This window comes from Centroberyx affinis, unplaced genomic scaffold (genome assembly GCF_046629955.1).
Source record: "Centroberyx affinis isolate AG114_WGS23_722 - 3 ecotype Tasmania unplaced genomic scaffold, CSIRO-AGI_Caff_v1 ptg003509l_1, whole genome shotgun sequence".
Taxonomy (NCBI): domain Eukaryota; kingdom Metazoa; phylum Chordata; class Actinopteri; order Beryciformes; family Berycidae; genus Centroberyx; species Centroberyx affinis.
In genome coordinates, this window is record NW_027281458.1 from 106 (window position 1) to 17,500 (window position 17,395).

The following is a 17,395-nucleotide window of genomic DNA, read 5'->3' on the forward strand; positions in this document are numbered from 1 at the left end:
GAGCCCATATACGTAGTGACTGATGAACTAAGGGAGTGGTGGAAGTGTGGTGCGGAGTGATAGGCATTCTTGAATACAACAAAGCTGGGAGGGATGTTGGCAGGCAAGAACCAGCCTCCATCTGCACCCAGGCAGGAGCCTCATCATTGCCGTAGGTTTGAAGCCAGTATGCCAAAGCTCTCAGGTTACTTGCCCAGTAGTATAATTGGAAATGTGGTAGAGCCATACCACCCACTGATCTAGGTCTTTGTAAAAATTCCTTACGGATACGAGGTGGTTTCTTATTCCAAATAAAGTCAGAAATAATCTTATTGAGATGCGAAAAAAAAGATTTGTTAATAAAGATTGGTATAGTTTGGAACAGGTATAAGAATTTGGGCAAAGTGTTCATTTTAATTAGATTAATTCTGCCTGCTAATGAGAGAGGAAGCATAGACCATTTGTCGAAGGCCACTTTAGTGCGCTCCAAAAGAGGAGCAAAATTAAGCTTAAAGAGGTCAGAGATCTTTCGAGCCACAACCACACCCAGGTAAGTAAAGCTGTCAGTGGTCACCTTAAAAGGATAGGAATTAAAGGAAAATGATTGTGCAGCAGAGTTTACAGGAAAGAGCTCACTTTTTGAAACATTAATCTTATACCCAGAAAGTTCGCTAAAGTGACTTAGTACAGTCATTATGCGGGGTAAAGTACTCTGGGGATCAGTTATATATAACAATAAATCGTCAGCATATAACGATAGCTTATGTTCCCTTCCCCCTCTTGATATACCGCGAATCTCAGGTGAGGAACGTAATGCTATCGCGAGAGGCTCGATGGCTAACGCAAATAGAAGAGGGGAAATTGGGCATCCCTGCCTCGTGCCGCGTTGTAGCGGGAAATACTGAGAATTAATATCATTAGTGCGCACTGAAGACATTGGTGACCTGTATTGATGATACTTTTTAAAGGACTCTAGATAACTGAAGTCCTCGGTTGACAAAATGAAAACTCTTTTACAGACAGGATGGTCTGGATGTTGGAGATGTTGAACGACAAACTATGAGGTTCTGATTTCTTTTCCCAAATGGATATAAAGAGTTTTGTAAATGAAGAGTTCAGCTGAGCCTGGATCTGTTGCTGTAAATATTAGAGTCAGTCCAGGATCTGCTGCAGTTTAAATGATTTAACTACAAAGAGAAGACTAGTTACAGTGGAGAGAAACTCTAAGAACCTGGAATAAAGTTAGATCAAATAAATTTAACACTTCAGATGAAGAACCAAAGCAGACAGGATGAACTTTTACCTGCAGTCTAAATATAGAGAAAATTCACTTTAACAAAGTAGAGCTTGACTACTTTGAGGTAATGCAAAACTATGTTTATTCATTTGAATGTTATAGATTATTTCAAAATGTATTAATTTTATGTTTTTTTCTTTGTTTTATATTATTTATATAGTTTTCTTTCTTATGTTTGTTTTTTGCCTTCAATAATCTTTTTAGCACTTTGAGATTTCCTTTAATGTTTTTATATATTTGTTTTATATTTGTGCTAATTACTGTTGTTGTGATAGATGTCATCCATATCACCTTGACAGTTACATCATCATCAGGACAACATGGGCACATGCTGATGACATCACAGATTAGAGAGTTGATTATATTCACTAACTGTCATAGAAATAAGAATAATGGATATATAATATTTATATAATGAATCATTAAAATGAGCAATATTCCCATTACAGAATGATTGGCTTGTGTACATGACATCATCATCATCATCATCATCATCTTCATCTCTAACTGTGCTGTTCCACTGTTACAGAGACCTTCACTGGTAAAATCTTCAGAGAGAGTTTATTCCCAGTGTCAATGTATGGAAACAGCCTGTCAGTGAAAGTGTGTGTGAAGGTGTGTATGTGTGTGTTAGTATCAGGATCAGAGAATGACAGCTTTCCTATGTTCCAGTCCAGATGCAGTCTGATCCTCTGGAGCTTCTTCTTCACTGGGAGAACAGTGTCTGGATCTGGTGGGGAGAATGCTGTGTATTCACCATCAAAGAACCCTATTCTCCATAATCCAGACCGTATGCTTCCCTTCCTCTGGACAGACTTTGCTAACAGACCCAGACTCCAGTGTGTATTGTCTCCAACCTCAACATCCCAGCTGTGAGTTCCTGAGTTAAAGCCCTCAGATCCCAGGACAGAGCAGTAGTAGTCAAACCTCTCTGGGTTTCCAGGAAGCTTCTGTCTCTCTCCATATCTCACACTGGTCAGATCTTCAGACAGGATGAGGTTTGGATAGGCAGTGTTTGGGTCCAGAATCACAGGAGTGTAGGAGACCATCTCTTTCATCTTGTCCCAGACTGTGAAGCTCAGGTTGCCCAGGTGTTTGGCCTCGTCTATCAGAGCTCCTGAGACCAGCTGTGGATCCTCCAGCAGGGGGCGCTGGACTCTTTCCACTGTAGCCTTGTAGTTCTGCAGGAACGAGACGTCTTCAGCTCTCAGCTCCTTCTCTATGGCTCTGACTGTGTCTGAAAGAGCTGCTATCTCTCTGCTCAGACCCTCAATCTTCTCCTTCATCGTCTGACTCTTCTGCTCCTCTTCCTCCCTCAGTGCAGCGATCCTGGTCTCCTCTTCCTCTTGTAGAAAATGGTGAAGCTTCTTAAACTGCTCCTTAATCTGCCTCTCTGTACGTTGGGCCTGGATCTTAATGTGTTCTGCTGTTTGATCACAGTTTTCTTTAACTTCATTAAAGAGCTTCAGTTTCTCCTTTAAGGGCTTCAGTGATTCCTGAAGTTCCTCCTTGTGATCCAGTGCAGCTTCATCGATGGGTCTGATTCTGTGGTTGGTGTGTGTTTTTGAATGCAGACAGACAAGACACACTGGCTGCTGATGGTCCAGACAGAAGAGCTTGAGTTTCTCAGAGTGCAGACTGCAGAGAAGCTCAGATCCTGCTGAAGCTCTCTGATCTCTCTCCAGTAAGAAAGCCTCACACAGGTTCTTTAACGCCAAGTTACAAGGTGGTTCACTCTGTAAAGATATTTCCTTACAAAGTGGACACTCATGTATTAGTTTCTCTGTCCACCAGCTCTGCAGACAGGCTTTACAGAAGCTGTGGCTACATGACAGGAGGACAGGATCTTTAAAGATGTCATGGCAGACAGGACAGGAGAGATCCTTCTCTGATCTGGAAGACATTTTCTCTCTGAGTGAATCTGAAAACAAACCAGACAGACCGCTCAAAAAAGAAGTTAGTGAGTCCGTTGTTGCACCACTCCCTCCGCTAGAATGTTCCCTGAAAGTTACTTTCACTTTAAGTCGTGTTTATCCTTAAACTCCCGTTCAGTGTGAGGAGTCAACAGCAGGTTGAAGTGTCAGTATTCCAGTATTCCAGTATTCCAGTATTCCCAGTATTCCAGTATTCCCTCCTGTAGCTGTCCTCCCTCAGTGGAAGTCGTGGGTTTGGTCTGAAGGTGAATCTTATTGTCTGTCTCTCGGTGTGTGTGTGTCTTGTCAGTGACAAGTGAAGAATGACAACATGTTTCCTGGTTTGTCTCAGGTGAGTCAGGTAAGGGGCGGAGCTTTGTCAGACCAGTTCTCCTACATGCTCAGCTGTTTACTGTAACAGAGCAGAGCTGAGTTTCATTCCACAGTGTTTCTCTCTCGTTGCTCACTGGGTATTGTAGTCTGATAGAGGCTCCAGACAGCTAGTGTTTGATTTGGATTTGAAGAGTCTGAATCCAGAATGAGATTTTCAAGAGATTTGTAGATGATCTGAGAGATTAGATATATTGAATGATGAACAAAAGGTAATGATATTTTGAATTAATGAACTAATGAATGAATACACATGTTGGACATCATCTTGGGCATGAATTGTGTTTATTTATTTCTAGATCCAGGACATAATAATGATAATCTTGAGAGCTTGATTCTTGGCATGTTGTCAAGACTGTACCACTCTTTTTACTTGTTCCTCGAAACAGAGGTCAGAATGAAATTTTACACCCAACTATCTAGCGAAAGGTATAATGTTGACTGTCTGGCTACCAAGTTTGTTTTGAATGAAGCTGAAGGTGTTTTTCTGATTTGCTGTCATTAAACTGGAAGACATTTTGGGACATCCATCAAGCTGCGCTGAGATCAAGGAGTAATAGGATTGAGCACAGACCTTTATCAGCAGCCAGCAGGAGATCATTAGTCAAGCTTAAAGGAATAGTTCACCCAAAATTAAAAATTCACTCACCCCCATGCTAGCTGAAACTCTAGTGAAGTTTGTTAGTCCATATAACAGTGTTAACAACATAATCACTAATATACATTTTACATTTTAAGAATTCAGATGTTTTTCTTCTGCAGAGTGACTCACAATGAGTGCAACAGTAGAGAAAACTTAAATTCCCAAATCACCAACATTACATGAAGTCTGAATTCAAAATGAAATCTCCACCTTTCAAATAAAGTGACAAAATGATTGACAGTGCAGAATTAAATCTAGAGAATGTGCTCAGTAGAGCACAGAGCTCCACCATGTCTGACACCCAGCAAGGCTTCACCCAGAGACTTTACAGAAACTGTCAGAAGGCCCAGTGGTTCAAAGTTGTAATATTATGTGAATCTGTTCTGAAACCTTTTTGTGGAAGACCACGCCCACCACCACGCCCCCTTTTGGCCAATAGACATGAAAAGTTCATTAGTTGTCCCTTGACCCATGACCAATCTGTCTAATGTTTTGCACTAATATTTTCATACATTTTTGAGATATCCTGCTAACAGACAGAAACAAACAAATAGGGGAGACAAGATTTCCCTGTTGGCAGAGGTGAAACAGTCTTGTGCCAACATGTACAAAGGAATGGGTTATAGGAACAATTATCATTTCTACACAATTGAACAAGACAGAACAAGATTTTGTCCAATCGACATGAAATCAACTCTAACCAACCTTCAAACCAAGTTTGGTGCAAATCCATGCCCAACTTTTAGAGATATCCTGCTAACAGACTGCTTGGCAGAGGTAATGATGATACTTTTTAAAGGACTCTAGATAACTGAAGTCCTCGGTTGACAAAATGAAAACTCTTTTACAGACAGGATGGTCCGGATGTTGGAGATGTTGAACGACAAACTATGAGGTTGTGATTTATTTTCCCAAATGGATATAAAGAGTTTTGTAAATGAAGAGTTCAGCTGAGCCTGGATCTGTTGCTGTAAATATTAGAGTCAGTCCAGGATCTGCTGCAGTTTAAATGATTTAACTACAAAGAGAAGACTAGTTACAGTGGAGAGAAACTCTAAGAACCTGGAATAAAGTTAGATCAAATAAATTTAACACTTCAGATGAAGAACCAAAGAAAACAGGATGAACTTTTACCTGCAGTCTAAATATAGAGAAAATTCACTTTAACAAAGTAGAGCTTGACTACTTTGAGGTAATGCAAAACTATTTTTATTCATTTGAATGTTATAGATTATTTCAAAATGTATTAATTTTATGTTTTTTTCTTTGTTTTATATTATTTATATATTTTTCTTTCTTATGTTTGTTTTTTGCCTTCAATAATCTTTTTAGCACTTTGAGATTTCCTTTAATGTTTTTATATATTTGTTTTATATTTGTGCTAATTACTGTTGTTGTGATAGATGTCATCCATATCACCTTGACAGTTACATCATCATCAGGACAACATGGGCACATGCTGATGACATCACAGATTAGAGAGTTGATTATATTCACTAACTGTCCTAGAAATAAGAATAATGGATATATAATATTTATATAATGAATCATTAAAATGAGCAATATTCCCATTACAGAATGATTGGCTTGTCTACATGACATCACCATCACCATCATCATCATCATCATCATCATCATCATCATCTCTAACTGTGCTGTTCCACTGTTACAGAGACCTTCACTGGTAAAATCTTCAGAGAGAGTTTATTCACAGTGGCAATGTATGGAAACAGCCTGTCAGTGAAAGTGTGTGTGAAGGTGTGTATGTGTGTGTTAGTATCAGGATCAGAGAATGACAGCTTTCCTCTCTTCCAGTCCAGATGCAGTCTGATCCTCTGGAGGTTCTCCTTCACTGGGATTTCAGTGATTAGATCCGGTGGAGAGAATGCTCTGTATTTACCATCATTGAACCATATTCTCCATAATCCAGACCGTATGCTTCCCTTCCTCTGGACAGACTTTGCTAACAGACCCAGATTCCAGTGTGTACTGTCTCCAACCTCAACATCCCAGCTGTGAGTTCCTGAGTTAAAGCCCTCAGATCCCAGGACACAGTAGGCGTCAATCCTCTCTGGGTTTTTAGGAAGCTTCTGTCTCTCTCCACATCTCACACTGGTCAGATCTTCAGACAGGATTAGTTCTGGATTGGCAGTGTTGGGGTCCAGAATCACAGGAGTGTAGGAGACCATCTCCTTCATCTTGTCCCAGACTGTGAAGCTCAGGTTGCCCAGGTGTTTGGCCTCGTCTATCAGAGCTCCTGAGACCAGCTGTGGATCATCCAGCAGGGGGCGCTGGACTCTTTCCACTGTAGCCTTGTAGTTCTGCAGGAACGAGACGTCTTCAGCTCTCAGCTCCTTCTCTATGGCTCTGACTGTGTCTGAAAGAGCTGCTATCTCTCTGCTCAGACCCTCAATCTTCTCCTTCATCGTCTGACTCTTCTGCTCCTCTTCCTCCCTCAGTGCAGCGATCCTGGCCTCCTCTTCCTCTCGTAGAAACTGGTGAAGCTTCTTAAACTCCTCCTTAATCTGCCTCTCTGTGTGTCGGGCCTGGATCTTAATGTGTTCTGCTGTTTCATCACAGTTTCCTTTAACTTCATTAAAGAGCTTCAGTTTCTCCTTTAAGGGCTTCAGTGATTCCTGAAGTTCCTCCTTGTGATCCAGTGCAGCTTCATCGATGGGTCTGATTCTGTGGTTGGTGTGTGTTTTTGAATGCAGACAGACAAGACACACTGGCTGCTGATGGTCCAGACAGAAGAGCTTGAGTTTCTCAGAGTGCAGACTGCAGAGAAGCTCAGATCCTGCTGAAGCTCTCTGATCTCTCTCCAGTAAGAAAGTCTCACACAGGTTCTTTAACACCAAGTTACGAGGTGGATCACTCTTTGAAGATCTTCTCTTACAAACTGGACACTCATGTATTTGGTTCTCTGTCCACCATTGCTGCAGACAGGCTTTACAGAAGCTGTGGCTACATGACAGGATGACAGGATCTTTACAGATGTCACAGCAGACAGGACAGGAGAAATCCTTTTCTGATCTGGAAGACATTTTCTCTCTGAGTGAAGCTAAAAACAAACCAAACCAAACAAACAAACCGCTCAAAAAAGAAGTCAGTGAGTCAGTCATGGCACCACTCCCTCCTCTAGAATGTTCCCTGAAAGTTACTTTGACTTTGAGTTGTGTTTCTTCTTAAACTCACGTTCAGTGTGTTGAGTCAGCAGCAGGTTGAAGTGGCGGTATTCCCAGTATTCCAGTATTCCCAGTATTCCCTCCTGTAGCTGTCCTCAGTGGAAGTCGTGTGTTTGGTCTGAAGGTGAATCTTATCATCTGTCTCTCGGTGTGTGTGTCTGTTCTCAGTGAGGAGCGGAACAATAATAACCTCTGTTTCCTGGTTTGTCTCAGGTGAGTCAGGTAAGGGGCGGAGCTTTGTCAGACCAGTTCTCCCACATGCTCAGCTGTTTACTGTAATAGAGCAGAGCTGATTTTCATTCCACAGTGTTTCTCTCTCGTTGCTCACTGGGTATTGTAGTCTGATAGAGGCTCCAGACAACTAGTGTTTGATTTGGATTTGAAGAGTCTGAATCTACAGTGAGATTTTCAAGAGATTTGTAGATGATCTGAGAGATTAGATATATTGAATGATGAACAAAAGGTATTGATAGTTTGAATTGATGAATTAATGAATACACATATTGGACATCATCTTGGGATCAAGAGATTTGTATATGTGAGATTTTGCTTTGAATTAAGTTTATGGCATTTTTCTGATTAGCTGTCATTGAGTTAGAGGAAATTTTATTTCAGAAAGGCAATCATACATACATCATACATCATACATCTGTGTATCATCTGCATAACAGTGAAAATGAATATAGCCGCAAGCGGCCATGAAAGGGGTTCAAGCCTTTTCTGAACAGTACTGACATTGCGAAAAAAGTGTCAGTGGTTCTGAGGACATCATCCAAATATATCCCTTGATATATCTGGCACATTTCGCAATCATTGAACAAACGGTGGGGAGTTGCGGCCGTTTTTGAATTAGGCCACGCCCATTTTTGCCGTTTGCGGCGCCCCCTTTTGGTCGAATCACACAAAATTCGGTATGCATGTTAGAAATGCCATTCCAGACGAGGCTGAGAAGTTTGGGACCGATTATGGGAATGGGCTTTGATTAACCGGCTGTTAAATGGCCCACTTTTACCAATGATGACAAAACTTCTGATTTTGACTAGTACTGCCTCCCTGAACATGTGTACCAAATTTCACACAATTTCGTCATCTGGATTAGGAGATACAGTTTTTTGGCATTTGTAGCGCCCCCTACTGTTCAATCTTAAAACAGCTGTGCACACATGGTCAGTGATGATATCCGAACATGTTCACCAAGTTTCGTGATGATTGAGCAATTGGTCATGAAGTTATAACAATTTAACAGACAGGCCATGCCCTCTCACAAATGTAAAAATTAATATCTTCAAAACGACTGTAGATATCAACAACGTTTTAAATTTTTTTTTAATGAGATTAGTCTGTTGCTACATACCAATTTTGGTGGTGATCGGTCTAACGGTGTAGGAGGAGATGTTAAAAATGTGTTTTTCAAAACTTTCATAATATCTCAAAAACTTTCCAGGCGGACCTTGTGGGTCCAAATGGCAAAATTGCAGAGTTAGCAAACCTGCATATGTGTACCAAGTTTCGTGAAAATCGGACTTACAGTGTGGAAGTTATGGACTTTAAAGTAAAACCTTTAACGATAGTGCCCCCTTCGGGCTGATTGGGTAAATATTTCTTGAGCAGAAACTAGCCACCACTATCTGTCATTGGGCGAAATTTCATGTCTCTGCGATGTACCAGCTCATGGGAATTTGCATCGTGGCAGAAGAACAATAATAAACTGGCACAAAAACAATAGGGTTTCTGCAAATGAAATCGTCTAGAGGAAGCATATAGTTGGAGAAAAGTAACGGGCCTAGGATTGATCCTTGTGGAACACCATATTTAAGAGGAACTGATGACAACAAACTGTTTCCTATCTCAAAAGAGAAAGTTCTATTTCAAAGATAAGATTTAAAAAAACTGAGGGCTGAGTCAATAAGCCCCACCCAATTTCTCAGGCGTTTAAGTAAAATGTCATGATAAACGAGTATTAGGGTTGAGCAGAGACCTTTATCAGCAGCTAGCAGGAGATCATTAGTCACCCATAGGAGAGCCGTCTCTGTGCTGTGGAGGGTTCTAAAACCAGGCTGAAATTTCTCAAAAATGTTGTTGCATTCATGAATGAAAGCATCAGCGAGGATGTTTCTCTATTAAGACTACATTTCCCATCAGCCCCGTTGATTCCTGCCCCTCCTCTGAAGAGGATCAACATGTTGGAAGTGATTTCTCCATCTTCCTTTCCCTCCTTCCACCATCTGCTGCCAGAAACTCTTTCAGCTTTAGCTCTGTTTGCTCTGGAAGAACAGAACCTCTTCCTGTTTTGTGCCATAAAGCGATCCAGCAGATTTCCCTCCAGATCCGACCCAGTGGCTCACAATGGAAAATGCAGATGCTATTGTATGCTCCAAAACCTGTATCTGGAAGGTGACGGTCTAGAAACACGAGGCGGGGCTGATCAATCTGTTCCAATCTGAATTTTTAGTAGTTGCCAGATATGTCACTCAAACAAAGGCAGGCAGTGTCAGACGTTTGGTAATTTTGGACCTATATATAGTTTGTCTCGCTGCCTCTTGCTGCAACAAAGAGTCCAAACTGTTTGTCAAAATATCTCCAGAAAAGCCGTTTGTGTCTCTACAGGTTTGTTTCTTTTAAGATTTTTTTACACATTTTACACAGACAAAGAAGAAGAAAGAAAAGGAGCTGGAGGTGGGATTGCACTCTAAGTTTCTGGAGGAAATGTCTCCAACATAAAACCTCCAGACAGGAACACAAAAACCTTCAGCTTTTGCCGAGAAAAAGGCGGCGAGTCGGTCGGGAGTCGAACCCTCAACCCTGTCAGTGTCGCTCTGCCATCGATCTCTCCATACTGACAGAGTGTGTGTTCTGTAAGACACTCAACACTGTTTCCACGACCTGTATAATCCAGCTGCTGCCCCGAGTTCACTGCAGGGTAAGTGGTTATTGATGTGTGTGTGTGTGTGTGTGTGTGTGTGTGTGTGTGTGTGTGTGTGTGTGAATCAGGAAAGAGGTCACCGATGTCAACACAGGCAGTTGACCTCTTGCTTTGTTAAGAAAGAGACAGAGAGGAACATGAACTGCAAGTGTGTGTGTTTGTGTGTGTGTGTGTGTGTACATTTTCATTAGGTTGTGTGTGTCACTATCATAATTCTAATCAGATCACAAAACTTTGTGTCTGCAGCGTGTGTGTGGTTGTGTGTGTTGTAATTTATTATGGTATGTTCTGTTATCTTATATTATATTATATTGCCCAAATGTCTGCGGGCTAGATTTGACCCTACAAACACTCAAGAATCAAGAAGTCAAGAATGTAATAAAAATGTCATAAATGCATAATAACATCCTCAGACTGATATTGTCAAATTTTATGATGTGACACCCCTTTTTATGATGTAATAATTGCCAGTTTGATTTAATAATGTACTTCATTATCAGTGACAAGATCAGTTTTTACTACATTTTTGACTCATTTAAAGGAATATTTCATTACATTTTGACATGATATTATTATTATTATAATGCAGAAGTTATCAGCTGCTACAGGGTTTTCCCAAAAGCATCTTTAGACTACGTTCATTTATTTACAATGGGACGGAGATGAAGTTAGCCTCTAAATGAATTTGGGAAACCCAGCCCAAAACTACAGGATAGTCCACAATCTACTGTAGTTTAATTATATATGAGAAATAATCAGATATGAATCATTTTTAAACATCCATGTATTGTTGTCAAATGAATGTCTCTACCTGTTTACCATCTACCCAGGTATGTAGCTTGTGGCTCATATCTAATATACATTATATATTGATATATATCTGCAGTTTATATTATTTCATTATTTATGTTTCTTATTTAATGTGAAACTGCAGACCAGAGTCAGTCTGTCAGTGTGTGTATAGTAAGATAATGCAGAGCCATGTGGAATTAGCTCAGTGAGATGAACAGATGCTTGTGATGCAGCAGGTTGCTGGTTTGAATCCCGTTGCCTCCTGAAACTAAAACAGACCAATGCTGTTCCTGTCAGTTGTGTAAAGGCTTGTAGAAATATGAAGATGAAGCAGGAAACTAGAGAGATCAGAAACAGCTGAGTGGGATCAGATCCTGGATGAAGTCAGGATCTGATGGTTCAGACTGCTGGTCTGATCCCTGTGGGGACAAATGTTCCTGCTGAAACCAGTCTGCAGTTTAATCTGATGGGTAAAGACATTAGCACTGCTTAGCTCTGCTGGTCTAAGTCTTGCTGCCAGTTTGGCCTGGTGGCCGACGTTGGTACTGCAGCCTAAAATTCACCTGCTGCCCAGAAAGCATTTTCCCCACAGCTTCAACATCACACAAGTCCAAAAAACACTTTGAATTATGTACTTTTAAATTAGCTTTAAGTCCTGCTGTTTGAACACATGCTCAGTAGGATCCCTGAGTCAGCAGAACCTAGATATGAAATCTGAACACATTTCCCTCTTAACTTCATTCATTATTGGTTTTAGATGCAAAGTTATCCAGCAGGCAGAGGTGGTAGAAGTACACAAATTCCCTACTCAAGTAAAAGTGCAAATACTCATTTAAAAATATACTCTGGTAGAAGTTGAAGTCCCATTTCAAATGCTTTACTCAAGTCAAAGTATAAAAGTACGTGGACTTAAATGTACTTAAAGTATAAAAGTAAAAGTCGTTCTCTAAAAAAGTCATTTCTAATGTTCTAAACTGGTTTTCTGTTGAGCGTTCCTCTGAATCCCAGATGAGAAAGAGTCTGCAGCTCAGATCAGGAACCTGAACCCAAGCAGCTGAATTCACTAACGTTAATTCTCTTTCTCTTGTTGCTTCTCTCTCTCTCTTTATCCCTAATTTTAATTTTTGGTGTCGCTTTGCTGAACAAGCAGCCAATCACATCTGGCTCTTGATCAGCTGCTTCTAGGATGGAAGCCTGGATGGAACAAGTCTGTTTTGAAAATGTAGAGAGTAGAAAGTACAGATTTTTCTTTTGAAATGTAGTGAGTAAAAGTAAAATGTCTTCAGTAAAATAAAAACTAGAGTAAAATACAGATACTTGAAAATCTTACTAAAGTACGGCAATGAAGTATTTTTACTTTGTTACATCCCACCTCTGCCACCAGTTAATTAAAATAATAACAATACGTCAAATATTACAGTGCTTACAACATAATCAGTAATTTACATTTTACATTTTGAGAATTCAGCTGATTTTCTTATGCAGAGTGACTCACAATGAGTGCAACAGTAGAGAAAGCTTCAATTCCTAAATCACCAACATCACATCATCATCAGGACAACATGGGCACATGTTGATGACATCACAGATTAGAGAGTTCACTATATCCACTAACTGTCATAGAAATAAGAATGATGGATATATAATATTTATATAATGAATCCTTAAAATGAGCAATATTCCCATTGCAGAAATGATTGGCTTGTGTACATGACATCACCATCATCATCATCATCATCATCATCATCATCATCATCATCATCATCATCATCATCATCATCATCATCATAATCTCTAAATGTGCTGTTCTAGTGTTACAGAGACCTTCACCGGTAAAATCTCCAGAGAGAAATCTTTCCTAGTGTAAATGTATGGAAACAGCCTGTCAGTGAAAGTGTGTGTGAAGGTGTGTATGTGTGTGTTAGTATCAGGATCAGAGAATGACAGCTTTCCTCTGTTCCAGTCCAGATGCAGTCTGATCCTCTGGAACTTCTTCTTCACTGGGAGAACAGTGTCTGGATCTGGTGGGGAGAATGCTGTGTATTCACCATCAAAGAACCCTATTCTCCATAATCCAGACCGTATGCTTCCCTTCCTCTGGACAGACTTTGCTAACAGACCCAGGCTCCAGTGTGTATTGTCTCCAACCTCAACATCCCAGCTGTGAGTTCCTGAGTTAAAGCCCTCAGATCCCAGGACAGAGCTGTAGTTGTCAAACCTCTCTGGGTTTCCAGGAAGCTTCTGTCTCTCTCCATATCTCACACTGGTCAGATCTTCAGACAGGATGAGTGCTGGATAGGCAGTGTTTGGGTCCAGAATCACAGGAGTGTAGGAGACCATCTCCTTCATCTTGTCCCAGACTGTGAAGCTCAGGTTACCCAGGTGTTTGGCCTCGTCTATCAGAGCTCCTGAGACCAGCTGTGGATCCTCCAGCAGGGGGCGCTGGACTCTTTCCACTGTAGCCTTGTAGTTCTGCAGGAACGAGACGTCTTCAGCTCTCAGCTCCTTCTCTATGGCTCTGACTGTGTCTGAAAGAGCTGCTATCTCTCTGCTCAGACCCTCAATCTTCTTCTTCATCGTCTGACTCTTCTGCTCCTCTTCCTCCCTCAGTGCAGCGATCCTGGCCTCCTCTTCCTCTTGTAGAAACTGGTGAAGCTTCTTAAACTCCTCCTTAATCTGCCTCTCTGTACGTCGGGCCTGGATCTTAATGTGTTCTGCTGTTTCATCACAGTTTCCTTTAACTTCATTAAAGAGCTTCAGTTTCTCCTTTAAGGGCTTCAGTGATTTCTGAAGTTCCTCCTTGTGATCCTGTGCAGCTTCATCGATGGGTCTGATTCTGTGGTTGGTGTGTGTTTTTGAATGCAGACAGACAAGACACACTGGCTGCTGATGGTCCAGACAGAAGAGCTTGAGTTTCTCAGAGTGCAGACTGCAGAGAAGCTCAGATCCTGCTGAAGCTCTCTGATCTCTCTCCAGTAAGAAAGCCTCACACAGGTTCTTTAACGCCAAGTTACAAGGTGGTTCACTCTGTAAAGATATTTCTTTACAAAGTGGACACTCATGTATTTGTTTCTCTGTCCACCAGCTCTGCAGACAGGCTTTACAGAAGCTGTGGCTACATGACAGGAGGACAGGATCTTTAAAGATGTCATGGCAGACAGGACAGGAGAGATCCTCCTCTGATCTGGAAGACATTTTCTCTCTGAGTGAATCTGAAAACAAACCAGACAGACCGCTCAAAAAAGAAGTTAGTGAGTCAGTTGTTGCACCACTCCCTCCTCTGGAATGTTCCCTGAAAGTTACTTTCACTTTAAGTCGTGTTTATCCTTAAACTCCCGTTCAGTGTGAGGAGTCAACAGCAGGTTGAAGTGTCAGTATTCCAGTATTCCAGTATTCCCAGTGTTCCAGTATTCCCTCCTGTAGCTGTCCTCCCTCAGTGGAAGTCGTGGGTTTGGTCTGAAAGTGAATCTTATCGTCTGTCTCTCGGTGTGTGTGTGTCTTGTCAGTGACAAGTGAAGAATGACAACATGTTTCCTGGTTTGCCTCAGGTGAGTCAGGGAAAGGGGCGGAGCTTTGTCAGACCAGTTCTCCTACATGCTCAGCTGTTTACTGTAACAGAGCAGAGCTGAGTTTCATTCCACAGTGTTTCTCTCTCGTTGCTCACTGGGTATTGTAGTCTGATAGAGGCTCCAGACAACTAGAGTTTGATTTGGATTTGAAGACTTTGAATCCAAAATGAGATTTTCAAGAGATTTGTAGAAAATCTTAGAGATTAGATGTATTGAATGATGAACAAAAGGTAATGATAGTTTGAATTAATGAACTAATGAATGAATACACATCTTGGACATCATATTGGGCATGAATTGTGTTTATTTATTTCTAGATCCAGGACATAATAATGATAATCTTGAGAGCTTGATTCTTGGCATGTTGTCAAGACTGTACCACTCTTTTTACTTGTTCCTCGAAACAGAGGTCAGAATGAGATTTTACAACCAACTATCTAGCGAAAGGTTTAATGTTGACTGTCTGGCTACCAAGTTTGTTTTGAATGAAGCTGAAGTTGTTTTTCTGATTTTCTGTCATTAAACTGGAAGAAATTTTGGGACATCCATCAAGCTGCGCTGAGATCAAGGAGTAATAGGATTGAGCACAGATCTTTATCAGCAGCTAGCAGGAGATCATTAGTCAACCTTAAAGGAATAGTTCACCCAAAATTAAAAATTCACTCACCCCCATGCTAGCTGAAACTCTAGTGAAGTTTGTTAGTCCATATAACAGTCGCTGAGCTTCCCAACACGACTCCGTAGCGGCCTTCTCCAAAACAATTGAAGTGTTGGAGGACCGATCTTTAGAGTTCCAAAAATAACAAAAAATAACCATAAAATTACTACAGTAGGAGGTGACCAGACCAGTCAACAGTGAGCAGTTTATCAAAAACTGTTTGGGTAGGAGCACTTCCTGGACTCAAAATTAAGTTTGTTTGAGGTGCTCTTTGGATAGGCGTACATGTTGACACAAAAATACAAAAAAACTCCAAGGCACTCTCTTTAAACCAATTAAAATGTGTTCATTGTCATGGCATGGTCATATTAGATTTTAAAAACAAACTTTGACGCGTTTTTCAGCATCAAGCCTCAGTCAGGAAGTAAAAAAAAAAAGTTTATGACTGATATGATGTATTGGGCAACAGTACCAAGAACCGTGCTCTGAATGTTGAATGAATGTTGCTCCATTGGAAAAGTGACTGTAAAGAGAAGATTGGTTGCCTCTATCTCACACCAGTACTATTTTTAGTTCTAGTGTTTCTCCACATAAAACCACATTTCCCATAATCCCCGTTAATTCCTGCCCCCTCCCCTCACTGAAGAGGATCAACATCTTGGAAGTGATTTTTCCATCGGCCTTTCACTCCGTTTGCTCTGAAAGATCTTCCTGTTTTGTACCTTAAATCAATCCAGCAGATTTCCCTACAAATCCCACCAGGTGGAGCAACAATGGAAAATGCAGATGCTACTGTATGTTGTACTTCTATGTATCTATACATTTGTAAGTATACAATTGTAAAGTATACTATTGTTTGTTCAAATAGGACTCACAACCACATTCACCACAGTCACATTTCAATCCCAAGCTCCAAAACCTCAGCCTGTATCTGGAAGGTGACGGTCTAGATACAAGGTGGTGGGGCTGATCAATTTGTTCCAATCAGAATCTTTATTGGTTGTCAGATATGTCACTCAAACATGGGCAGGTCGTGCCATGAAAGTACAGACTGGGCGACGGACAATATTTGGAGGTTTCCGGTGTAGCCAGCGGACATCCGGGCCAAGACTTCCTCTTCCGTGCTCCGGTCATTGTTTACAGTCCGATTAGCAACTTGAGACGCGAGAGTCGAACGTTTCTCCACACAAAACACAAACATCGGTACTTTTTGTTGGTGTTTTAGGTCCAGAAGACATTTCGGCTAATCTCTATAAACAGATATCTGCATATGAGACGTCGTCCCTCAACTCCGACTCCATTCTCGCGTCTCAAGTTGCTAATCGGACTGTAAACAATGACCGGCACACGGAAGAGGAAGTCTTGGCCCGGATGTCCGCTGGCTGCACCGGAAACCCCCAAATATTGGGCGTCGCCCCCAGAGTCTAATCGTCATCAGACCGATAGACGATTTGTTCCGAGATTGATAAACGAGCTGCTTGTGAGTCATGTGACTTTTGTTTACAAGTCCTGCTTGGCTTGTGATTGGCCAGTTTGAAGCTGAACGAACCAAATACAGAAATACTGAATCAGAACCAAAGAAAACGAGCTGGAGGTGGGATCGCACTCTTAAGTTTCTGGAGGAAATGTCTCCAACATAAAACCTCCAGACAGAAACACAAAAACCTTCAGCTTACAGGAACTGGAGTCAGTTTTGCTTTGAATTTCTGTCCAATAAATGAGCTGCTTGTGAGTCATGTGACGTTTGTTTACAAGTCCTGCTTGGCTTGTGATTGGCCAGTTTGAAGCTGAACAAACTAAATACAGAAATACAACAAAGTCAACTTTTCCCCTCTGAATCAGACCAAAGAAAACGAGCTGGAGGTGGGATCGCACTCTTAAGTTTCTGGAGGAAATGTCTCCAACATAAAACCTCCAGACAGAAACACAAAAACCTTCAGCTTTGAGGAGAAAAAGGCGGCGAGTCGGGCGGGAGTCGAACCCTCAACCCTGTCAGTGTCGCTCTGCCATCGATCTCTCCATACTGACAGAGTGTGTGTTCTGTAA

At 41.2% G+C, this 17,395-nt stretch overlaps 3 protein-coding genes across 7 annotated transcripts; all 3 read right to left on the minus strand.

Annotated features, from left to right (window-relative positions):
* Window positions 1-941: 941 nt before the first annotated feature.
* Window positions 942-7,570, minus strand: LOC139661319 (E3 ubiquitin-protein ligase TRIM39-like). 3 transcript variants are annotated; one of them, XM_071539756.1, is made up of 2 exons: window positions 5,834-7,570; window positions 942-1,771 (listed from the first exon to the last, which is right to left on the minus strand). In XM_071539756.1, the coding sequence occupies exon 1, from the start codon at window positions 7,342-7,344 to the stop codon at window positions 5,869-5,871; it is 1,476 nt and encodes a 491-aa protein (XP_071395857.1). In that variant the 5' UTR covers window positions 7,345-7,570; the 3' UTR covers window positions 942-1,771; window positions 5,834-5,868. The 3 variants fall into 3 exon arrangements, with proteins under 3 accessions (XP_071395857.1, XP_071395859.1, XP_071395858.1); XM_071539758.1 differs by lacking the exon at window positions 942-1,771 and having other exon boundaries at window positions 3,806-7,028; window positions 7,098-7,570; XM_071539757.1 differs by lacking the exon at window positions 942-1,771 and having other exon boundaries at window positions 3,807-7,283; window positions 7,418-7,570.
* Window positions 1,764-3,483, minus strand: LOC139661322 (E3 ubiquitin-protein ligase TRIM39-like). Its single transcript, XM_071539763.1, has one exon. The coding sequence runs from the start codon at window positions 3,178-3,180 to the stop codon at window positions 1,780-1,782; it is 1,401 nt and encodes a 466-aa protein (XP_071395864.1). The 5' UTR covers window positions 3,181-3,483; the 3' UTR covers window positions 1,764-1,779.
* Window positions 7,571-11,858: 4,288 nt separating the features above from the next.
* On the minus strand, window positions 11,859-14,522 carry LOC139661321 (E3 ubiquitin-protein ligase TRIM39-like). Of its 3 annotated transcripts, none has more exons than XM_071539762.1 (2): window positions 14,149-14,522; window positions 11,859-14,079 (listed from the first exon to the last, which is right to left on the minus strand). In XM_071539762.1, exons 1-2 carry the CDS (start codon window positions 14,315-14,317, stop codon window positions 12,917-12,919), a joined length of 1,332 nt encoding a protein of 443 aa, XP_071395863.1. In that variant the 5' UTR covers window positions 14,318-14,522; the 3' UTR covers window positions 11,859-12,916. The 3 variants fall into 3 exon arrangements, with proteins under 3 accessions (XP_071395863.1, XP_071395861.1, XP_071395860.1); XM_071539760.1 differs by having other exon boundaries at window positions 11,859-14,073; window positions 14,137-14,522; XM_071539759.1 differs by having other exon boundaries at window positions 11,859-14,522.
* Between the last annotated feature and the right edge of the window lie 2,873 nt (window positions 14,523-17,395).